Source organism: Gigantopelta aegis, chromosome 12 (assembly GCF_016097555.1).
Source record: "Gigantopelta aegis isolate Gae_Host chromosome 12, Gae_host_genome, whole genome shotgun sequence".
Taxonomy (NCBI): Eukaryota; Metazoa; Mollusca; class Gastropoda; order Neomphalida; family Peltospiridae; genus Gigantopelta; species Gigantopelta aegis.
The window spans coordinates 9,755,371-9,780,964 of record NC_054710.1 but is presented as its reverse complement, the minus strand read 5'-3'; the positions used below and the strand labels follow the sequence as shown (position 1 = coordinate 9,780,964).

At 38.7% G+C, this 25,594-nt stretch overlaps 1 protein-coding gene across 1 annotated transcript in view; it reads left to right on the top strand.

The window, feature by feature from the left end:
- Positions 1-25,594, top strand: part of LOC121385805 (multidrug resistance-associated protein 1-like) — an 83,371-nt gene that overhangs the window by 32,837 nt on the left and 24,940 nt on the right. The window contains exons 14-22 of the mRNA XM_041516594.1: positions 4,336-4,420; positions 5,592-5,661; positions 7,598-7,724; positions 10,118-10,294; positions 14,209-14,376; positions 16,628-16,823; positions 19,745-19,826; positions 21,473-21,608; positions 22,528-22,759. Coding sequence (XP_041372528.1) covers positions 4,336-4,420; positions 5,592-5,661; positions 7,598-7,724; positions 10,118-10,294; positions 14,209-14,376; positions 16,628-16,823; positions 19,745-19,826; positions 21,473-21,608; positions 22,528-22,759 — 1,273 coding nt within the window. The remainder of the gene's footprint in view (positions 1-4,335; positions 4,421-5,591; positions 5,662-7,597; positions 7,725-10,117; positions 10,295-14,208; positions 14,377-16,627; positions 16,824-19,744; positions 19,827-21,472; positions 21,609-22,527; positions 22,760-25,594) is intronic.

Here is a 25,594-nt window from a genome sequence, read left to right as displayed (position 1 = left end):
GCGGGACCCAGTTAACGAGTCTTTAAAGTGATATAGGGGGCAGGACCCAGTCAACGAGTCTTTAAAGTGATATAGGGGGCGGGACCCAGTCGACGAGTCTTTAAAGTGATATAGGAGGCGGGACCCAGTTGACGAGTCTTTAAAGTAATATAGGGGGTGGGACCCAGTCGACGAGTCTTTAAAGTGATATAGGGGGTGGGACCCAGTCAACGAGTCTTTAAAGTGATATAGGGGGTGGGACCCAGTCAACGAGTCTTTAAAGTGATATAGGGGGTGGGACCCAGTCAACGAGTCTTTAAAGTGATATAGGGGGCAGGACCCAGTCAACGAGTCTTTAAAGTGATATAGGGGGCGGGACCCAGTCGACTAGTCTTTCAAGTGATATAGGGGGCGGGACCCAGTCGACGAGTCTTTAAAGTGATATAGGGGGTGGGACCCAGTCAACGAGTCTTTAAAGTGATATAGGGGGTGGGACCCAGTCGACTAGTCTTTAAAGTAATATAGGGGGCGGGACCCAGTCAACGAGTCTTTAAAGTGATATAGGGGGCGGGACCCAGTTGACGAGTCTTTAAAGTGATATAGGGGGTGGGACCCAGTCAACGAGTCTTTAAAGTAATATAGGGGGCGGGACCCAGTTGACGAGTCTTTAAAGTGATATAGGGGGCGGGACCCAGTAAACGAGTCTTTAAAGTGATATAGGGGGCGGGACCCAGTCAACGAGTCTTTAAAGTGATATAGGGGGCGGGACCCAGTTGACGAGTCTTTAAAGTGATATAGGAGGCGGGACCCAGTTGACGAGACTTTAAAGTGATATAGGGGGTGGGACCCAGTTGACGAGTCTTTAAAGTGATATAGGGGGTGGGACCCAGTCAACGAGTCTTTAAAGTGATATAGGGGGCGGGACCCAGTCAACGAGTCTTTAAAGTGATATCGTGGGTGGTACCCAGTCAACGAGTCTTTAAAGTGATATAGGGGGTGGGACCCAGTTGACTAGTCTTTAAAGTGATATAGGGGGCGGGACCCAGTTGACGAGTCTTTAAAGTGATATAGGGGGTGGGACCCAGTCAACGAGTCTTTAAAGTAATATAGGGGGAGGGACCCAGTTGACGAGTCTTTAAAGTGATATAGGGGGCGGGACCCAGTAAACGAGTCTTTAAAGTGATATAGGGGGCGGGACCCAGTCAACGAGTCTTTAAAGTGATATAGGGGGCGGGACCCAGTTGACGAGTCTTTAAAGTGATATAGGGGGCGGGACCCAGTTGACGAGACTTTAAAGTGATATAGGGGGTGGGACCCAGTTGACGAGTCTTTAAAGTGATATAGGGGGTGGGACCCAGTCAACGAGTCTTTAAAGTGATATAGGGGGCGGGACCCAGTCAACGAGTCTTTAAAGTGATATAGGGGGTGGTACCCAGTCAACGAGTCTTTAAAGTGATATAGGGGGCGGGACCCAGTCAACGAGTCTTTAAAGTGATATAGGGGGCGGGACCCAGTTGACTAGTCTTTAAAGTGATATAGGGGGCGGGACCCAGTTGACGAGTCTTTAAAGTGATATAGGGGGTGGGACCCAGTTGACGAGTCTTTAAAGTGATATAGGGGGCGGGACCCAGTTGACTAGTCTTTAAAGTGATATAGGGGGCGGGACCCAGTTGACGAGTCTTTAAAGTGATATAGGGGGCGGGACCCAGTTGACGAGTCTTTAAAGTGATATAGGGGGCGGGACCCAGTTGACGAGTCTTTAAAGTGATATAGGGGGCGGGACCCAGTTGACGAGTCTTTAAAGTGATATAGGGGGCGGGACCCAGTTGACGAGTCTTTAAAGTGATATAGGGGGCGGGACCCAGTTGACGAGTCTTTAAAGTGATATAGGAGGCGGGACCCAGTTGACGAGTCTTTAAAGTAATAGAGGGGGCGGGACCCAGTTGACGAGTCTTTAAAGTCATATAGGAGGCGGGACCCAGTCGACGAGTCTTTAAAGTGATATAGGGGGCGGGACCCAGTCAACGAGTCTTTAAAGTAATATAGGGGGCGGGACCCAGTCGACGAGTCTTTAAAGTGATATAGGGGGCGGGACCCAGTTGACTAGTCTTTAAAGTAATATAGGGGGCGGGACCCAGTCGACGAGTCTTTAAAGTGATATAGGGGGCGGGACCCAGTTGACGAGTCTTTAAAGTGATATAGGGGGCGGGACCCAGTCAACGAGTCTTTAAAGTCGACGATATAGGGGGCGGGACCCAGTCGACGAGTCTTTAAAGTAATATAGGGGGCGGGACCCAGTTGACTAGTCTTTAAAGTAATAGAGGGGGCGGGACCCAGTCGACGAGTCTTTAAAGTGATATAGGGGGCGGGACCCAGTCAACGAGTCTTTAAAGTAATATAGGGGGCGGGACCCAGTTGACGAGTCTTTAAAGTGATATAGGGGGCGGGACGCAGTCAACGAGTCTTTAAAGTGATATAGGAGGCGGGACCCAGTCGACGAGACTTTAAAGTAATATATAGGAGGGATATGGGACCCAGTCAACGAGTCTTTAAAGTGATATAGTCTTTAAAGTGGGGGGGACCCAGTCAACGAGTCTTTAAAGTGATATAGGGGGCGGGACCCAGTTGACGAGTCTTTAAAGTGATATAGGGGGCGGGACCCAGTGGACGAGTCTTTAAAGTAATATAGGGGGCGGGACCCAGTCGACGAGTCTTTAAAGTGATATAGGGGGCGGGAGGGACCCAGTCAACGAGTCTTTAAAGTGACATAGTGGGCGGGACCCAGTCATCGAGTCTTTAAAGTGACATAGTGGGCGGGACCCAGTCACCGATTCTTTAAAGTGACATAGTGGGCGGGACCCAGTCAACGATTCTTTAAAGTGACATAGTGGGCGGGACCCAGTCAACGATTCTTTAAAGTGACATAGTGGGCGGGACCCAGTCAACGAGCCTTTAAAGTGACATAGGGGCGGGACCCAGTCGACAAGTCTTTAAAGTGATATAGGGGTGGGACCCAGTCGATGAGTCTTTAAAGTGATATAGGGGGCGGGACCCAATTAGCGAGTCTTTAAAGTAATATAGGGGGCCGGACCCAGTTGACGAGACTTTATAGTGATATAGGGGGCGGGACCCAGTCAACGAGTCTTTAAAGTGATATAGGGTGTGGGACCCAGTCAACGAGTCTTTAACGTAATATAGGGGGCGGGACCCAGTCAACGAGTCTTTAAAGTGATATAGGGGGCGGGACCCAGTTGACTAGTCTTTAAAGTGACATAGTGGGCGGGACCCAGTCAACGAGACTTTATAGTGACATAGTGGGCGGGACCCAGTCAACGAGTCTTTAAAGTGACAGATCCTAGTTTTTAAAAAATTACGACATAATTTTATCTGTTAGAGCCATTTTGATAACTGAAATCAGACATTACATAGATTTATCCATTCCCGTACATCCAAAGTGTTTCTGGTGATCCTGGTGTTTTAATACCTCAAAATACATTTTTTATATTTTATAAAAAGGCATGTAGGGTGTGTGTAGGGGCCACTGTAATTATTATTTCATGCTCGATCTGTCTGCTTCATTTTTTTTGCTATAAATGCTTTTTAAATTACATGAGTGCCGAATCAGCAAATTTAGTAAATGGTTATAGTTGTCAGTGGTTAGTGAGAAAGACGTTGCTGTACTGACCTTATATCTGTATATAACAGTGTGCTGAGTGTACGTGTCATTAAATAAAACATTCCTTCCTTCCATTCTTTCTTCCTTCCTTCTTTTCCTAATATGCTGTGATTTGAAGGATAAATTATCCTTTGTGCACCCATCAGAGGTGGATCTAGGGGGGACCCGGACCCCCCTAAATTTTGCGATATTTATAATTTTATTATATATTAATTTTCATTTTTTTATGATCCCCCTCCGAACCTCCCCAAAAGTTCCCTTGGCATTCCACCTCATGTCACTGGGGCCCCCCTAAATGGATTTTCTGGATCTGCCACTGCCTATGGGAATTTGTCACCCACTGTATTTTATTTTAGTTGTTGTGGGTGAAACGGCCCACTGATAACAATTTTGAGCCTGCCTATGGCAATGTTTTAAAAGGTGAGTTTTCCAGCAAATAAATATGACTTTCATGTTATTTTGTTGCATGTAAACTTATTTCAAATGTAAAATTTTTAAATACTGGCAGATAATGTATATCAGGTATATTCGTTTTGTTGTCATTGAGGAGTTTTACCATCGGCAGTAATTTTTATCCATCTGAACAAAACTGCTGTCTGTGATGTTCCCAACCCACGACAATTTATATCTCGACAACATGCTTCTTAAACATATTCAAATATTCTGTTCCTTTGTTGTAGGCAAGTGTGTCTTTAGGACGTATTGGGAAATTCCTTCGACAGCCAGACCTGGATTTCGATTCCGTCATTCATGACGCTTACAGTGGTAGGTATGGGTGGGGGAGGTGGGGGAGAGGGTTAAGGTGGGGTGGGTTCAGTGACAGATGAAAAAGTTTGTTTGTTTTGTTTTACGACACCACTAGAGCACATCGGCAATTGGATGTCAAACATTTTTTAATTCTGACATAAAGTCTTAGAGAGGAAACCCGCTACATTTTTCCATTAGTAGCAAGGGATATTTTATGTGCACAGTCTCACAGACAGGATAACATATACCACGGCCTTTGATATATCAGTTGTGGTACACTGGCTGGAACAAGAAATGGCCCAATGGGCCCACCGACAGGGATCGATCCCAAACTGATCGTGCATCAGGTAGATGCTTTACCTATGTCCCGTCCCTGCAGATGTCTTAACAGATATAATAGTAAAAAATATGCGTTAGTGTTAAAAAACTAGGGTATGTCCCTTTAATATTTAGTTTAGAGAAGCCATATACAGATTTTCAAAACATGTTAATAGTAAAGTAGTATATAAACCTGCAGGCTGGCTACACGTTAAAATATAAGTTTGACAAAATAACATGTTTATCAGCATTAGACTTATATTAGAGGGGCAGGATGTAACTCAGTGGTAAAGTGCTATCCTAGGATCTAATGGTATATCAAAGGCTGTGGTATGTGCTATCCTGTCTGGAATGGTGCATATAAAAGATCCCTTGCTACTAATGCAAAAATGTAACTGGTTTTCTCTCTAGGACTAAATTTAATGTCAAAATTACCAAATGTTTTATCCAATAGCCGATGATTAATAAATCGATGTGCTCTAGTGGTGTCGTTAAACAAAACAAGCTTTAACTTTAGACTTGTAATAAAAATATATAAGTTGATTTGTTATGTATGCCTTTAGTAGTAAATATTTTCCATACGTAATTTTAACCATTATCAACTTGAAGTTAAAGATCTTTGCCAATAGACTAACAAAATTAAATGGTTTTAAAATATTTAATAATAATTATGTTTTAAATTTTTTAAGACTTTAATTTTTTTCAAATTTAGATTTGTATATATGACCCCTTTTTTAATATTTCTTGTCTTTTTTCTTCTTTTTTTCTTTTTTAATTTTTAAATTTAGATTTGTGTAAATGACCTTCTTTTCATATTTATTGTCTTTTTTTCTCTTTTTCTGTTTTAATTTTTTTATTTGCTTATTTTCAGACAGTGCCATCTCTGTGAGAAATGGAACGTTTACGTGGGACAAAACGATGCCACATCCAACACTGAAAAAGTCAGTATAAATCCGGAATAACAAAAAATAGAGAAAACTTGGAGTGTTTTTTCTTTTATACACATGTAGATACATTACCTGTCCTCAACCAGTGCACCTACCCCCCTCCCCCCTCCCCCACACACACACACAGTTGGTCTGGTCAGACCACTTGCGTGGGGGAGAGGTGCACTGGTTGAGGACAGGTAATGTTGAAAAAATATGTCCTTTCTTGGCAGTCTTCGACCAGTTCAAAGTCTTATTGACTGAAAAACATACTTATACATGCTAGTTCACTTTCACATTTTTTAATTTGGTGGAACATATGGCTCAATATCTGACAGTTTCGTTATCAGCAATAAAAAGAATTCAGATTTTAGTTCTACCCCAAATCTGTATTCCTTTGTTTGTTTTCCTCCCTCAATTTCTGTGTGGTCCTTAACCATATGTCCGACGCCATATAACCGTGAATAAAATGTGTTGAGTGTGTCGTTAAATAAAACATTTTCTTCCTTTCCTTTGCTTGTTGCTTCACTCTGTCCCTTCCATTCTATGTGCAAAAACGGGGACGAGATGTAGCCCAGTGGTGAAGCACTGCTGATCGATCGCAGCAATTTGCCTTTCCTTTGCTCCAAAGTCAGTGACGTCATGTCAAATGAAAAAAAATATATATATCACGTCATACTTTTACTTCAAGCGTTTATCACTGAATATCGTAAGTAAGGAGAATGCATGTAGATAATTAGGTTTCTAAAATTTGTGGGATTTCTTTAATAAAAACACAATAGAATTGCTTACAGATGCTCCTAATAGATGTAATAGGGATAATATCACTGAGTTTCATTGTTAACTATAAGGATTTATAAAAAACAAATTTGGATTTAGGGACTTGACTTCGTCTCGTCCCTAAATCCACATTTTGTGATAAATCCTTATAGTTAACAACGAAACACAGTGATATTATCCTCTAATTGATGTTGTAACGTGCACATAAGTTTGATTTAGTTCACAATATCCCTGTTACTATAGTGTTCACCTTGGTCCTAAATTGCAACACTTATAGGATATTAAACAAGCTTCCATTTCATATCATGTTTATATCCCGAGTGAAATAATGTTTAATTGTCACAAGCTTTATGGTAGCGAGTTTAATATCCTATTTATTACCCATAATCAATCTTAATTTATATCACTCGACTCGTTTGGTTGATGCTCCTGTAAGGGTGCAGTGTGCCAATCGATGACGTCATCGTGTTACATCCCACTTGGCGTTCTAGTCAGACGTATCACTTTGATATGTCCCAAGATATTTTTAATCCTATGGTTAATAATGGGTAGTACTAAACTAAATATCAAAGTTTGAGGTGCACCTAACTTTTGATAGAGCAGTTAATACTGTAACTACAAGTCCTGCCATTGGTGATAAACGTGAGAGTGTTTGTTGTGATAAAATAGTGTTTCATCTGGCCAGTAAATTCATGTAATTTAATTTGCACTAATGTCAATGTACCAACTACCATGATTGTGCTTCAGACATGTGCAGGATCCTACTAATTTTTTTTTGCAGAACTAGGGTAGTCATATACGCTACCCCTTATCTCTGAAATGAGCAGCTTAACCCCAGATTTGTTCTGATTCACTTTAAAGTGAGGGGTGGTAGTATTTATATCTGTGGTGTATATGTCGATTTATATGCTGCAGGTAGGAGTTTTAGCCACATATGTTACTATTGTCGTCTGTTTGATTTTATTTGGTGGTACATGTACCCACAAGCTACAAAGCTTTAATTTTTTTTTTTAATCCCAATGAACCTAAAAAAAAGTAACAGACTATACTTGTAAATATAAATGAATGTTCTGTGGTAACTTTGCAGCATCAGCATAGAAATCCAGGATGAGAAACTGTACGCAGTTGTGGGTCAGTCACGGATGATGTAATTTATGTTCTGTGTTTGCAGCATCAACATAGAAATCCAGGATGAGAAACTGTACGCAGTTGTGGGTCAGGTCGGATCGGGGAAGTCTTCGCTTATATCAGCTATTCTTGGAGAGATGGAGAACATTGAGGGCAAGGTCGTCATCAAGGTGAGGGTCAACTACTCGGCTAATAAAGAGACTTAATATTTGATACATTTTGACAGCTTGTTATTGTCCCCTACCGGTCCAACCGGAGGGAACTATAGGTTTCATTTCTGTCTGTCTCTGTGTCTGCTGTCTGTCTGTCTGTCTGCTGTCTGTCTGTCCCACATATAGTTTTCTAGACAATACTTCGAAATACTGAGATGACATGTTGTGTATATGTTTAACATACATAAGTTCAGATTAGTTTTAAGTACTATAGCAATTAACCCAATTTTCAGAGAGTTATGACCCTTGAACGTAGGAGATGCGAAATTTTGTTTTCCAGACTTTTTTTTTTTTTTTTTTCGGCAATGCCTCGAGATATTGAGCTGAAATTTTTATTTAGCTCTATCATGTACATTTACAAATAAAGTTTAACTTTCATGGCAATTTACCCATGTTTCACAGAGTTATGGCCCTTGAACTTAGGGGATACAAATATATACTTTTTTCCTTCTGTTTTTTTCTCAATTACTGTTTGTATTTAATTACATGCTGTGTGTATAGTGTGTTGTTCTTTTTTCTTGCATTTTGTAATTTATGTTTTGTAAACTGTATTTTTTGTCAATAAAAAAGAAAAAGAAAGAATTATAAAAAAGAGTCGTTGAAACTCACTGGGTAGGAGCGGAACCCAATACCTACCAACCCAAGTTAACTAACTAATGAGATGTGGGTGTGATTTTACAATCTTTAAGATATTTTAATCATGAGTTGTATTGATTTAATTAAAGTTTTTTTGTTTTATTTAACGACACCACTAGAGCACATTGATTTCTTTTTCATCAGCTATTGGATGTCATTTTTACATATAGTCTTAGAGAGGAATTAAACCCGTTACATTTTTCCATTAGTAGCAAGATCTTTTACATGCACCATCCCACAGACAGGATAGCACATACCACAGCTTTTGATATACAAGTCGTTGGGCACTGGCTGGAATGAGAAATAGCTCAATGGGCCTACCAATGGGGATCAATCCTAGACCGACCACGCATCAAGCAAGTGCTTTACCACTTGGCTACGTGCCGCCCCTGTTTTAGAGATCTTTAGCAACAGGCTTGGATAACTCTAGTTATGGTATTGTAACAGAAACGTTTGTCTACACATGTATCTGTAGGTCTTAGTTTACTGTTATAGTTAAGACGTGAAACAAACACAGCAAATAAAGATAAATAAATGTAGTTTGTTTATGATAACATGGTCAAATAAGAAAGTTACTTTTTCACCCATGTTTTTCTGTACAGATAAATATAGAATATCAGGTTACTACGTTTTGATATTGTGGTTATTTGGGGACGTTTTGATAACGATGTAAAAGGCGAGCTTCAGTGAGAAGTATATCAGATATTGTTTTCTGTCAGAGTTCTGTACGCCTAGATAACTGATGAGAAGTATATCAGATATTGTTTTCTGTCAGAGTTCTGTAGGCCTAGATAACTGATGAGAAGTATATCTGATATTGTTTTCTTTCAGAGTTCTGTAGGCCTAGATAACTGATGAGAAGTATATCAGATATTGTTTTCTGTCAGAGTTCTGTAGGCCTAGATAACTGATGAGAAGTATATCTGATATTGTTTTCTTTCAGAGTTCTGTAGGCCTAGATAACTGATGAGAAGTATATCAGATATTGTTTTCTTTCAGAATTCTGTAGACCTAGATAACTGATGAGAAGTATATCTGATATTGTTTTCTTTCAGAGTTCTGTAGACCTAGATAACTGATGAGAAGTATATCTGATATTGTTTTCTTTCAGAGTTCTGTAGACCTAGATAACTGATGAGAAGTATATCTGATATTGTTTTCTTTCAGAGTTCTGTAGACCTAGATAACTGATGAAAAGTATATCTGATATTGTTTTCTTTCAGAGTTACATGTATGTAGACCTAGATAACTGATGAGAAGTATATCTGATATTGTTTTCTTTCAGAGTTCTGTAGACCTAGATAACTGATGAGAAGTATATCAGATATTATTTTCTTTCAGAGTTCTGTAGGCCTAGATAACTGATGAGAAGTATATCTGATATTGTTTTCTTTCAGAGTTCTGTAGGCCTAGATAACTGATGAGAAGTATATCAGATATTATTTTCTTTCAGAGTTCTGTAGGCCTAGATAACTGATGAGAAGTATATCTGATATTATTTTCTGTCAGAGTTCTGTAGGCCTAGATAACTGATGAGAAGTATATCTGATATTATTTTCTTTCAAAGTTCTGTAGCGTACGTGACCCAGGAGGTCTATAGATAACTGATGAGAAGTTAATCTGATATTATTTTCTTTCAAAGTTCTGTAGCGTACATGACCCAGCAGGTCTATAGATAACTCGTGAGAAGTTATTGTGATATTGTTTTCTTTCAGAGTTCTGTAGCGTACGTGGCCCAGCAGGCGTGGATTCAGAACGCGACTGTGAGAGACAACATTCTGTTTGGGATGCACTACAACGCTGAGAAATACGATCGCATCATCGAGGCTTGCGCCCTGAAACCCGACCTTGACATTCTTCCTGCAGGTGACCTCACAGAGATCGGAGAAAAGGTCAGATTGGGTGTATAGTTTACAGAGCTGATAACAAAAACATATTTCTTTGCATACCGTACATAACCTGACCTCTGAACCTGTAGTATTTCCCCTATGTCCCATGGAGTATTTTACTTTAGTATTTTTCTGAATGAAAGAAAGAAATGTTTTATTTAACAACGCACTGAACACATTTTATTTCCGGTTATATGGCGTCAGACATATGGTTAAGGACCACACAGATTTTGAGAGGAAACCCGCTGTTGCCACTACACGGGCTACTCTTTCTGATTAGCAGCAAGGGATCTTTTATGTGCGCTTCCCACAGGCAGGATAGCACAAACCATGGCCTTTGTTGAACCAGTTATGGATCACTGGTCGGTGCAAGTGGTTTACACCTACCCATTGAGCCTTACGGAGCACTCACTCAGGGTTTGGAGTCGGTATCTGGATTTAAAATCCCATGCCTCGACTGGGATCCAAACCCAGTACCTACCAGCCTGTAGACCGATGGCCTCAGGGGTTCAAAAATGTTCAAAAAAATTACTTGCCACAGGGCAAGTGCCAATCAGATATTCACTTGCCCAATATATTTTTCCACTTGCCCATACTTCTTAAGGTAACCAATTGTGTTACTCCTATTTAATTTAATACAGTGCTTAATAGTGTAATAATCTTGAAAGTAATTGGTTTAATTCCACAAATAAAGAATTTTGCCAATAGGTTACAACACTTAACTAGGAAGTACTAAATGTATATGTCTGTCCAGTAGTATCAACTGTCTTCTCTATTGATTTAAACTTTATTTTTTAAATAGTGTCCATTTGTTGATTTAAACTTTCTTATTTGTTTGGTAGTGTCCACTTGTTCATCTAAATATAATTATTGTGTCGATGTATGCCTTAGTGACCACTTGTATGACCGTGGATGTTGTGAGATCCCTTTCCACTCGTGAGCCATTTTTTTATGGCTGGCATTGGTTTAAAAATGTTTAGGGATTTTGGCCCATGTGTCATTATTGTGTGTATATTATTTAAATTGTTTTGCCCCTGAACACTTCTCTGGGTTGTTTTTACCCTGTTAATAGCTGAGAAAAGTCTCTCGAAAACAGTCGTGGCTGAGCTCAAAGTAAACATGAGCTCTGTTACTTTGCAAATGTTTTTAAATAGTGCAGGCTTGGTAACAGCCGGGAGGGGGTGTACATCGATTGCAGCCTTGTATTTTTAATTTATTGAGCATAATTTATTTGTTAAAAACTATTAATAAAGCAGGAAAAGTGAATATATTCATGTATGCTTAGAGGGCATCGCACCATCACGATTATGACGTAGGGCTAATGAAATCTAACTTCACCTTACCCGTTCATTTTACACGAACGTAGATTTACATTTGCAAAGTACTGAAACACATTAAGTATTTTCTGCTACAAGGTTTATTATATCTAAACTAAAATGTCTTGCATCTTTTATAAGCATACAGTTCATAATATTTATGCTCTGTTCAAGTGAACTCGGAAATTATAAATTTGCTTTACGCCCCCGTTCATTTGCAAAGAGCAGATTCCGGAACCACATTAACGTCTAATTTAATTTGAATATGACATTTCTAAACTGTATCCCACCTCATTTACCATGTTTGCAAGGATTAAACATTATGATTGCACACACAAGGCATTTATACTTTATTTTTATATGAGCTGTAAAGCGTATTGGATGTTATTTCTAAGTTTGAAGATCATCAAACCGATTACGTTCAGTGGCGGAAATTGCCGATCTTAGTCGATAGTAAAAGGGGAATAACTCTAAAATTGTTATCGAACTTTTCAACACATTGTTTTCAGTTTTGGTGTGTCAACACATTGGCAAGAGTTCCGATCGTTTGAGCATTTAGGTTTAGGGTTAGTTGTCCTTAGAGCTATGTAAATGCTCGCACGATCGGAACTCTTTCCAAAGGTTTTACCGAGATTTGTAATAAAATTTAAAAAAGGTTTTAGGTGTTACATTAGTCACTTGTCATCAGGCTTATGCAGTTAACATAATTACTTGCCCGGCATTAAAATTCCACTTGGCACGGGCGTTGGGCGATGGGATTTTTGAACCCCTGGGCCTACAACGACGTCACCGAGGCTGGTTTTTCTGAATGAATGCGGAACATGGCGAAACATTACGAAATGCACCAATAATTCTAATTCACTCTGCATGTAACGCAAAATTCGATTGACTAATCAAATTCATTTGTGGCAGTATAATGACCATGCATGTACCTGTCGGAAATTTGGGGGATTCCCCAAGAGCCTATTTGCTTATTCCTACGCTATTTCTCTCTGTTTATTTGGATGCACTTACTTTAAAAAAAAAAACATTGAGTCTTCGTCTGAAGCAAAATGTGTGCTCTTCTAAATTTGATGACGTAAAAGCTGTTTGTGTGATGTCACCTACGTGACGCTGACAGGAAGGAAGGAAATGTTTTGTTTAACAATGCACTCAACACATTTTATTTACGGTTATATGGCATCAGACATATGGTTAAGGACTACACAGATATTGAGAGAGGAAACCCACTGTCGCCACTTCATTGGCTACTCTTTTTGATTATCAGCAAGGGATCTTTTATATGCACCATCCCACAGACAGGATAGTACATACCACGGCCTTTGTTACACCAGTTGTAGAGCACTGGCTGGAACAAGAAATAGCCAAATAGGTCTACCGACGAGGATCGATCCTAGACCGGCTGTGCATCAAGCGAGCGCTATACCACTGGGCTACGTCCTGCCTCCAATGCTGATAGGAATGTGGAAGTAATTATAAATCTTCATTATCATGCACCAGTTGTTGTGATGTGTATTAGGAATAAATGAAATCGGTAATAATGGCTGGTATTGTTGTTAATAAAACAATAAAATACACAAACAATATTAGGAGCAACAGTTGTATTTCACATAAAAACATATTTTTTAATCTGCTTCTGCTATAATTATTTTATACGGCGGATGACTTCAAACATAATAGTAGCGATCAGGTTTTTGTTAACGCTGCGTTCATTCCAAAAAATTATTATTTAAACGATTTTTAAAAAGAAAAAGCATTTATTGAATTAGAATGGGGATAACAATGTCGCCAGCATGAATGTCTGCAAATGGTCAAATACAACACAGTTATCCCTTAAATGTTCACTTGACCTATTTTTATCAAACTTTTCTTCTTACTCTCGGGGGAGCGAGACGTAGCCCAGTGGTAAAGTGCTCGCTTAATGCGCGGTCGGTTTGGGATTGATCCCTGTCGGTGGGCCCATTGGGCAATTTCCTCACTCCAGCCAGTGCACCACGACTGGTACATCAAAGGTATGTGCTATCTTGTCTATGGGATAGTGAATATAAAAGATCCCTTTCCGCTAATCGAAAAGAGTAGCCGATGAAGTGGTGACAGCGGGTTTCCTACCTCAGTATCTGTGTGATCCTCAACCATATGTCCGATGCCATATAACCGTAAATAAAATGTGTTGAGTGCGTCGTTAAATAAAACTTTTCTTTCCTTCCTTCCTCTGGGAAGGGAGAAGTCACTTCTCCTACTTTTTCAATTCTAAATTAGGGTCTGTGTACATGATGTGAGGATCAGAACTCTCAGGGATGTTTTGTAAAAATGTGGGTAGAGATTTTAATAGAGTTTGTTTTGTTTAACGACACCACTAGAGCACATTAATTTATTAATCATCGGCTATTGGATGTGAAACATTTGGTAATTTTGACGTATAGTCTTAGATAGGAAACCTGCTACATTTTTCCACTAATAGCAATTAGGGATCTTTTATATCAACCATCCCACAGACAGGATAGCCCATACCACAGCCTTTAATATAGATTGTAATATAGACATCTTTTTGTTTATAGATTGTTAAGAATGTCAAATTCATCTGAGTTTGTCATGTTTCAGGGAATAAATTTGAGTGGTGGTCAGAAACAGCGAGTGAGTTTGGCGCGAGCGATCTACAGTGATGCGGAGATCTTCCTGTTGGATGACCCGCTCAGTGCCGTGGACTCGCACGTGGGGAAACACATCTTCAACCACGTCATCAGCAGTAAGGGACTGCTCAAGAATAAGGTGTGTATAGACTTATCTACAAACTTTAAATGTAATTATGATCTAGACCTGGATATCAGTAATTCATCGATTATTGTAATTATTTTCTAGACCCAGATATTGGTAACTTCAGGAGTAATGTAATTATTTTCTAGACCCAGATATTGGTAAATCGAGGAGTAATGTAATTATTTTCTAGTCACAATAACAGATAACTCACAGAAAAATGTAACTGTTTTTTGATAACTCATGTATAATGTAATTATTTTCTAGACACAGAAACAGATAACTCACGGAAAAATGTAAATGTTTTTTGATAACTCTATGTATAATGTAATTATTTTCTACATAAGAATACTCGGTCTGATAACTCAGTCTGGAATCATATAATTGTTTTCTAGACATAGATATTGATAATTTACGGAGTAATGTAATTGTTTTCTAGACACAGATACTGGTAACTCACAGAGTAATGTAATTATTTTCTAGACAGGGATACCGGTAACTCACAGGGTAATTTAATTATTTTCTAGACACGGATACTGGTAGCTCACAGAGTAATGTAATTGTTTTCTAGACACAGATACTGGTAACTCAGAAACTAGTATGATAACTCACAGAGTAAAGTAATTATTTTCTAGACAGGGATACTGGTAACTCACAGAGTAATGTAATTATTTTCTAGACAAAGATGCTGGTAACTCACAAAGTAATGTAATTATTTTCTAGACACGGATACTGGTAACTCACAAACTAGTATGGTAACTCACAGAGTAATGTAATTATTTTCTAGACAAAGATGCTGGTAACTCACAAAGTAATGTAATTATTTTCTAGACACGGATACTGGTAACTCACAAACTAGTATGGTAACTCACAGAGTAATGTAATTATTTTCTAGACAGGGATACTGGTAACTCATAGAGTAATGTAATTATTTTGTAGATACAGATTCTGGTAACTCACAAAGTAGTATGGTAACTCACAGAGTAAAGCAATTATTTTCTAGACTAAGATATTGGTAACTCACAAAGTAATGTAATTATTTTCTAGACAAAGATAATGGTAACTCACAGAGTAATGTAATTATTTTCTAGATACAGATTCTGGTAACTCATAAAGTAGTATGGTAACTCACAGAGTAAAGTAATTATTTTCTAGACAAGGATACTGGTAACTCAGAGTAATGTAATTATTTTCTAGACACAGATATTGTAATTATTTTCTAGACACAGATATTGTAATTATTTTCTAGACAAAGATACTGGTAACCCATAGAGTAATGTAATTATTTTCTAAATACAGATTCTAGACACAGATATTGTAATTTTTTCTAGACAGAGATACTGGTAACTCATGGAGTAATGTAATTATTTTCTAGACACAGATATTGTAATTATTTTCTGGACAAAGATACTGGTAACTCACATAGAAATGTAATTATTTTCTAGACAGGGATACTGATAACTCACAGAGTAATGTAATTATTTTCTAGACACAGATACTGTAATTATTTTTTCTAAAAAAAGTTTATTTTGTTTAACAACACCACTAGAGCACATTGATGTATTAATCATCGGCTATTGGATGTCATGCATTTGATCATTTTGTTATTTTCCTAGACCCGATCCTAGTAACTCACATAGTAGTATAATTATTTTCTAGACCCGGATCTTGGTAACTCATATCATACTGTAATTATTTTTTAGACCCGAATCCTGATAACTCACAGATTGTTGAATTATTTTCTAGACATGGATCCTGTAATTATTTTCTAGACACAAATCCTGTTAACTCACAAAGTAATGTAATTATTTTCTAGACATGGATCCTGTAATTGTTTTCTAGACCCAGATCCTGGTAACTCGCATAGTAATATAACTATTTTCAAGACCTGGATCCTGGTAACTCACAGAGTAATGAAATTATTTTCTAGACATGGATCCTGTAATTATTTTCTAGACCCGGATCCTGGTAACTCACATAGTAATATAATTATTTTCTAGACCTGGATCCTAGTAACTCACATAGTAATGTAATTATTTTCTAGACCTGGATCCTAGTAACTCACATAGTAATGTAATTATTTTCTTGATCCGGATCCTAGTAACTTACACAGTAATGTAATTATTTTCTAGACCCAGATCCTGGTAACTCACACAGTAATATAACTATATTCTAGACATGGATCCTATTAACTCACACAGTAACATAGTTATTTTCTAGACCCAGATCCTGGTAACTCACAAACAGTAATGTAATTATTTCCTAGACCCGGATCCTGGTAACTCACGGCGTCCACTGGTTGCCGATGGTTGAGAAGATCATCGTGATGGTGGACGGCCGAGTCTCGGAGCTCGGTTCCTATGATGAGCTGCTGTCACATGATGGACCATTCGCTCAGTTCCTCAAGACGTATTTCACCCAAGAGGAAGAGAGTGATGATGATAAGGATGAAGATCCTGAAAGTAAGTTATTAGTCTGTATGTCCATCCGTCATCTATCTGTCTGTCCGCCTGTCTGTCCGTCCATCTGTGTGTCAGTCTGTCCATCCATCCGTCCGTCTATCTGTGCATCCTTCCATCCGTCTGTCTGTCCGTCTGTCTGTCCGTCTGTCTGCCCCACATATATTTTTCCTGATGTTTTATTACACAGTGCCTTGAGATATTGAGTATTTTGATGCTACGCTACATTTTGTCAAGGAGACTAGAAAAGATGTATTTGGACGAAGAAATGTGATGGAATCATTTCGATTCCATCCAGAACTTTTATTGCAGTTTTTTCAAGATACTGAATTTTATTCTAAATTTTAATTTAAATTATCTGTGATATTTGTATTTTTGCACAGTTCTTTACACTCTTTTAATTTAACAGTTTTAACAGCATTTTTATATTGGTGTTGATCATCACTTAATGTTCAGGGGCGTAGGCTTGAGGGGGTTCAGACGAAACCCCCCCTCCCCCCCCCCCCCCCCCCCCCCCCAGCTGAAGCAAATGGTCCGCCTTCAGAACTAAAACATACAGGTTTATACATATGGAGTTTCTGGTGGTGCAAAAACAAAATAGAAAAAGAGTCCACTTGTATCAGATTCGAACCCCTCCCAGGTGCAGAGCACGCTACACCCCTGTTTGCATGTTCCAGAGTTTGACACCCAATAGCCGATGTATTTTTCGTGTTGGGGTGACGTTAAAGGGACACACCCTAGTTACGGCTATTTGTTAACCATTACGGTTTTGTTTTTCGCTATTAAACCCCATTTTTCACAAATAAAATTGCACTTTACTTACATTTTATTATTTAGAATACACATTTCCATTCACCTGAAGTGCTTTTTGGTAATCCTGATGTTTGTAAAACCACGAAATGCATTTTTTGAATTTTTTCACAATTCGTTCTGTCGAGAAAAAAACGTTAAGCAAATGAGGTCCAATCTATTTTTAATGTCACAGACGTTGGTATATCACGTGACCGTTATCATTTTGGTTCGGTTTGTTTTCTCGTGCACGGTTCATGCAATCAACATCCGATTTGTTGTTGTTCATTTGTGAGATTTTTCTTCACAGTTCGTGAACATTTTCTGTAACAATAAAGTTCAGACAAGTAAGTGTCTCAATACAAAACGTTACAAACCCTTAAAACCAATAATTTTGCTAAGTCTTATGATATCTAGAGAGGGGATACAACTAGGACAGAACAGTTGGAACATGTCCAGGAGAGGTGAAACGAACGCACCCCAAGTCTGTGAAATTTGTCGTGACATAGGCATTGTTGTACTTCGAGCGACATCTACCGGTGACATCAGAATACTAACTTTCAAAATTATTTCAAGCAATTGGGACATGGGGATTCCCATGGTATTTATCGATATAAAACCTGCTTTTTCACTCCATTTGATAAAAACGTGATCTAAGTGTGTTACAGGTTTGTAGATTAACCAAATTATAATTTATTTTCGCTGGCTGGAACTAGGGTGTGTGGCTTTAAGCATCTATTCTGTTGACATATTGAGCTGTGTATAGCTTTATCACGTACTGTTACATATCATGTTTGATTTTCATGGCGATTTACACATTTTTCACAGAGTTATGGCCCTTGAACTTAGGAGATAAATAAATGTGATCTGTAACAGTATACTGGCCTCGGTGGCATTGTGGTTAGGCCATCGGTCTACAGCCTGGTAGGTACTGGGTTCGGATCCCAGTCGAGGCATGGGATTTTTAATCCAGATACCGACTCCAAACCCTGAGTGAGTGTTCCGCAAGGCTCAATGGGTAGGTGTAAACCACTTGCACCGACCAGTGATCCATAACTGTTTCAACAAAGGCCATGGTTTGTGCTATCCTGCCTGTGGGAAGCACAAATAAAAGATCCCTTGCTGCTAGGGTTTCCTCTCAAAATCTGTGTGGTCCTTAACCATATGTCTGACTCCATATAACCGTAAATAAAATGTGTTGAGTGCGTCTTTAAATAAAACATTTCCTTCTGTAACAGTATACGATAATGCAATATATAAAATGTTAGCACTACCCCAAAAAAGTCTGGAATTTTTTTTTCCGTTTCTGGCGATTTACCCAGTTTTTTCAGAGTTGTGACCCTTGAATTTAGAAGATAAGAATATTTGTTGGGCCCATTGTGAGGGGACATGTATTGCTTCAGCAGTACTCTCAGAATGCTTGTTACTTACTATAGTCCTTCAAAGCAGCCATGGACATTGTTTTTTGTAAAGAAGTTCAGTTTGATTTGATGTAAGAAAAAGTGTTTAGGAAATAATAAAAAGCACTATTTTTGTGTCCAATTTAGAAAACATACATGCCCAAAAATAAAAAACTTAATACCACCGTAAGAAAACGGCATTCCCTGTGGAAAGGACTATAGTTACAAATGTAGGTATTTTTGTTTTAACTTGACCTGACCTCTCACCATTGGTATTTCCTCCATTGAAATTCACTGACAAGAACATGCTTCTTTTCTTTGAGTGTCATTGTCTAGAGAAACGGAAGCAGGGAGGCTGAGTGGGTCTTACAAAACTGGTTAAGTTTTCTTGTAGACAAAATGATCTATGTTTTCTTAAAAAAATAAAAATGTCCTGTATAAGGGGAGAGATCTAGCTCAGTTGGCAGTGTTAACCTGAGGTTCTCTCTCTCTCTCTCTCTCTCTCTCTCTCTCTCTCTCTCTCTCTCTCTCTCTCTCTCTCTCTCTCTCTCTCTCTCTCTCTCTCTCTCTCTCTCTCTCTCCTCTCTCTCTCTCTCTCTCTCTCTCTCTCTCTCTCTCTCTCTCTCTCTCTCTCTCTCTCTCTCTCTCTCTCTCTCTCTCTGTCTGTCTCTCTCTCTCTGTCTGTCTCTCTGTCTCTCTGTTACTAGTAAAAGTAGAACGTGTTCTTATTTTCAGTTCAAGCTATCAAGTCGAAGATTCTCGAGAGAGTTGATTCAGTAACGTCCGATACTGCAGCCACATCAGGAGATGAAGCTGGGTAAACAAAGAAATTATTGTTAAATACTGTAAAGCAAATATCTTCTCCTTTTTTTATCCCACTGCGGGTTCCTCTCTAAGACTATATGTCATAGTTACCAAATGTTTGACATCCAATAGCCGATGATTAATAAATCAATGTGCTCTAGTGGTGTCGTTAAACAAAACAAACTTTAACTTTTACTTTGTCTTATTCCAAACAGTGCCCCATGACTGGTATATTACAGGCCTGTTTTGAGAATGTATACTATAAATTACTTTATTTTCGCGTTTTTTCGCATTTGAATAAAATAAATGAAAATAAATTCCACAAGAAATTAAAGTCTGATGAAAATTGGACATTAATTTTTTTTTTTTTAATGTAGTCTCTTTAAATCAGACATCATTAGTTTCTGCTTTACAGGACTACAGTAGTAACAGTGTGACACTTAAAACTTTATATCACGAAGCGAGACGTGATAATAAACAATATGAAGGTTTGTATGGTTTTCTTTCATAAGTGAAAGCAATATACGTTTAAAAATTGGAAGTAAACATCACAGTATCTTAAAATGTGGAAGTGAAAAAAATCTGGGTTGGGCTTGTATGCTGTAGCAATACTATACTCGTAGTTCTTATTGGGTTTTCACACTAAAGTTTTTATTTACCTGTTGGTCAATCATAAACCGTACTGAACAAGTGTTTTGACAGTCATAAATAATGTTTAAATCAAACTTGCGCAAATTCAGTTTTGTTTTCTGGTTCGGTTTTTATAACAAGTTTGAGGATTACAAAAAAAAAGCACCTTGCGTAAACTTACAGTATTTTGTAAACAATAAACGTCAAAATGATTAACATCAGAATTTAATTTGTTTTGTTATTTGGGGAGGGATGGGAATTCGTGAAAATAAATGCTTGTGAAACTGACTCATTTTTATTAAATCGCGAAAATTTGATCTTGTGAAAATAGAGTATTTTACAGTATGTAAAAGATCCATTGCTGCTATAGACACCTCTGCACCCATGACAGGCGTGCGCTACAACAGTTGCTCTGAATGTGCACGTTAAGCCTAGCTATGACCTGACGTGACCTGACCCTGCTATAGAAAAATGTAGCAAATTTACTCCTGACTAATAATTTAAATTATAGTATTAAATGTTTGACACCCAATAGCTGATGATTCATTAATTAATATGCTGTGTGTGCTGTCCTGTCTTTGGATAGGTGTATACAACAGATCCTTTTCTAATACATAGCGGGTTTCTTCTGAAGACTATGTGTCAGATTTACAAAATATTTAACACCCAATAGCCGATGATTAATTAATCAATGTACTCTGCATCCAAAGTTCACTCAAATTTAAAAAAAAAGAAAAGAAATATCCTCTACATTTATAGTCCTGTCCCATTCTCCTACAAAAATGTTTTTTATAAATAATTTTAGTTTGGTTTGACCTCAGAAAAGTAAATTTAAAGTGTTTTTAAAATAATAAAAATATTTATGTGTGAAATTTAGAAAACAGTCACTTCAGAAATAAATAACTTGTAGTAAATTCCATAGTATGAAAAAAAAAGTATGAAAAAAAAGAGACTATAAGTATGCAGGCAGGTAGGTACATAATACATTCATGGACAGATATTAAATACAATTATCTACTTTCATTTTAGTGCTAAATCTGTGAGGAGGGTCAAGCGAGCTAAAAAGAAAACCGAATCAGAGGATAAAACGAAAGTAAAAGACTTGGTAAAACCAGATGACAAGGGAGATAAACTCATTCAGAAAGAGACGTCGGAGGCAGGAAAGGTAATTCTGTTTCAGTTAACTGATAGAAAGGTGCCAGAAAGCTGTGCTAGAAAAATTGTTCCCTAGACGGTAATGTGCCCTTTTCATTGGTCAGTTGGTCTCGTCGTTTAGGAGGTAGACGGCCATTGCTACCTGTTTATTACGTCATTACAAAATCAAAGGCAGTACGTGAAATTGCATAATATGTAATAATTTCCATCCATACAATAGCATAACAGTGATTCCTCAGTAGAGAGAGTAAGAGAGAGAGAGAGAGAGAGAGAGAGAGAGAGAGAGAGAGAGAGAGAGAGAGAGAGAGAGAGAGAGAGAGAGAGAGAGAGAGAGAGAGAGAGAGAGGATGGAGGGAGACGGAGAGAGATAGACAGAGAGAGAGAGAGGATGGAGGGAGACGGAGAGAGATAAACGAGAGAGACACACACAGAGAGAGAGAGAGAGAGAGAGAGAAAGAGAGAGAGCAAGATAGGGAGGGAGGGACAGAGATACAGAGAGAGAGAGGAGGGAGGGGGAGAGACGGAGGGGGAGAAAGAGTGAGTGAGTATGTGTTGTTTTACTTTTTATTACATACCTACATGTATTCAATCTTACTATAGTGATAAAGACATTTTGAAACCGTGTGATAAATTTATTTTGTATCACATATGTGCAATCTTAACTAGAACTTTTAAATGGGGAATTCCCTTTTTATTTTTACTGCAGTTAACGCCTTTTATTTACTGACGTCATATATGATTTACAAATGACGTCGCATCGTATTTGAAACATTACACAAGGCTGCCTCGGAGTATGATTCTTAACGTTAAGTAAATCCATGAAAGTAAGATTGATCATAGATTTAAGAAAGTGTATTTATGACGTAAAATTAAATTTAAAATCATAACACTTTGTTAAATCTATGATCACTTTTGTCTTGTTTTATCAGGTGAAGATGTCGGTGTACATACAGTATGCTAAATCCGTTGGCTACGTGATGTCGTTGGTCATTGTCTTCTTGTACGCAGCATTCCAGGCGAGCAGCGTCTACGCCAACATCTGGCTGAGTAACTGGACGGACGATGACTTGCTGAAGAACACGAGTCGGTGGAATACGTCGGAGTATCAGAACAAAAACGCAATGTATCTCGGAGTCTACGGAGGTCTCGGTCTCACTCAGGGTTAGTACACGTGTCAGAATTACCAAACGGTTTAAAGTTTCTCTCTTGCTCTAGGTTAGTTCACGTGTCAGAATTACCAAACGGTTTAAAGTTTCTCTCTTGCTCTAGGTTAGTTCATGTGTCAGAATTACCAAACGGTTTACGGTTTCTCTCTCACTCTAGGTTAGTACACGTGTCAGAATTACCAAACGGTTTACGGTTTCTCTCTCGCTCTAGGTTAGTACACGTGTCAGAATTACCAAACGGTTTACGGTTTCTCTCTCACTCTAGGTTAGTTCACGTGTCAGAATTACCAAACGGTTTACGGTTTCTCTCTCACTCTAGGTTAGTTCACGTGTCAGAATTACCAAACGGTTTAAAGTTTCTCTCTTGCTCTAGGTTAGTTCATGTGTCAGAATTACCAAACGGTTTACGGTTTCTCTCTCACTCTAGGTTAGTTCACGTGTCAGAATTACCAAACGGTTTACGGTTTCTCTCTAACTCTAGGTTAGTTCACATATCAGAATTACCAAACGGTTTACAGTTTCTCTCTCGCTCTAGGTTAGTTCACGTGTCAGAATGCTCTAGGTTAGTACACGTGTCAGAATTACCAAACGGTTTACAGTTTCTCTCTCGCTCTAGGTTAGTACATGTGTCAGAACGATCTAGGTTAGTACACGTGTCAGAATTACCAAACGGTTTATAGTTTCTCTCTCGCTCTAGGTTAGTACACGTGTCAGAACGCTCTAGGTTAGTACACATGTCAGAATTACCAAACGGTTTACGGTTTCTCTCTTGCTCTAGGTTAGTACACGGTTCAGAATTACTAAACGGTTTACGGTTTCTCTCTCGCTCTAGGTTAGTACACGTGTCAGAATTACCAAACGGTTTAAAGTTTCTCTCTTGCTCTAGGTTAGTTCATGTGTCAGAATTACCAAACGGTTTACGGTTTCTCTCTCACTCTAGGTTAGTTCACGTGTCAGAATTACCAAACGGTTTAAAGTTTCTCTCTTGCTCTAGGTTAGTTCATGTGTCAGAATTACCAAACGGTTTACGGTTTCTCTCTCACTCTAGGTTAGTACACGTGTCAGAATTACCAAACGGTTTAAAGTTTCTCTCTTGCTCTAGGTTAGTTCATGTGTCAGAATTACCAAACGGTTTACGGTTTCTCTCTCACTCTAGGTTAGTTCACGTGTCAGAATTACCAAACGGTTTAAAGTTTCTCTCTTGCTCTAGGTTAGTTCATGTGTCAGAATTACCAAACGGTTTACAGTTTCTCTGTCACTCTAGGTTAGTACACGTGTCAGAATTACCAAACGGTTTACGGTTTCTCTCTCACTCTAGGTTAGTACACGTGTCAGAATTACCAAACGGTTTACAGTTTTTCTGTCGATCTAGGTTAGTACACGTGTCAGAATTACCAAACGGTTTACAGTTTCTCTCTCACTCTAGGTTAGTTCACGTGTCAGAATTACCAAACGGTTTACGGTTTCTCTCTCACTCTAGGTTAGTACACGTGTCAGAATTACCAAACAATTTACGGTTTCTCTCTCACTCTAGGTTAGTACACGTGTCAGAATTACCAAACAATTTACGGTTTCTCTCTCACTCTAGGTTAGTACACGTGTCAGAATTACCAAACGGTTTACGGTTTCTCTCTCACTCTAGGTTAGTACACGTGTCAGAATTACCAAACGGTTTACGGTTTCTCTCTCGCTCTAGGTTAGTACACGTGTCAGAATTACCAAACGGTTTACGGTTTCTCTCTCGCTCTAGGTTAGTACACGTGTCAGAATTACCAAACGGTTTACGGTTTCTCTCTCGCTCTAGGTTAGTACACGTGTCAGAATTACCAAACGGTTTACGGTTTCTCTCTCGCTCTAGGTTAGTACACGTGTCAGAATTACCAAACGGTTTACGGTTTCTCTCTCGCTCTAGGTTAGTACACGTGTCAGAATTACCAAACGGTTTACGGTTTCTCTCTCGCTCTAGGTTAGTACACGTGTCAGAATTACCAAACGGTTTACTGTTTCTCTCTCGCTCTAGGTTAGTACACGTGTCAGAATTACCAAACGGTTTACAGTTTCTCTCTCGCTCTAGGTTAGTACACGTGTCAGAATGCTCTAGGTTAGTACACTTGTCAGAATTACCAAACAGTTTACAGTTTCTCTCTCGGTCTAGGTTAGTACACATGTCAGAATTACCAAACGGTTTACAGTTTCTCTCTCACTCTAGGTTAGTACATGTGTCAGAATTACCAAACGGTTTACAGTTTCTCTCTCACTCTAGGTTAGTACACGTGTCAGAATTACCAAACGGTTTACAGTTTCTCTCTCGCTCTAGGTTAGTTCACGTGTCAGAACGCTCTAGGTTAGTACACGTGTCAGAATTACCAAACGGTTTACGGTTTCTCTCTTGCTCTAGGTTTGTACACGGTTCAGAATTACCAAACGGTTTATGGTTTCTCTCTCGCTCTAGGTTAGTTCACATATCAGAATTACCAAACGGTTTACAGTTTCTCTCTCGCTCTAGGTTAGTTCACGTGTCAGAACGCTCTAGGTAAGTACACGTGTCAGAATTACCAAACGGTTTACAGTTTCTCTCTCGCTCTAGGTTAGTACATGTGTCAGAACGATCTAGGTTAGTACACGTGTCAGAATTACCAAACGGTTTATAGTTTCTCTCTCGCTCTAGGTTAGTACACGTGTCAGAACGCTCTAGGTTAGTACACATGTCAGAATTACCAAACGGTTTACGGTTTCTCTCTTGCTCTAGGTTAGTACACGGTTCAGAATTACTAAACGGTTTATGGTTTCTCTCTCGCTCTAGGTTAGTACACGTGTCAGAATTACCAAA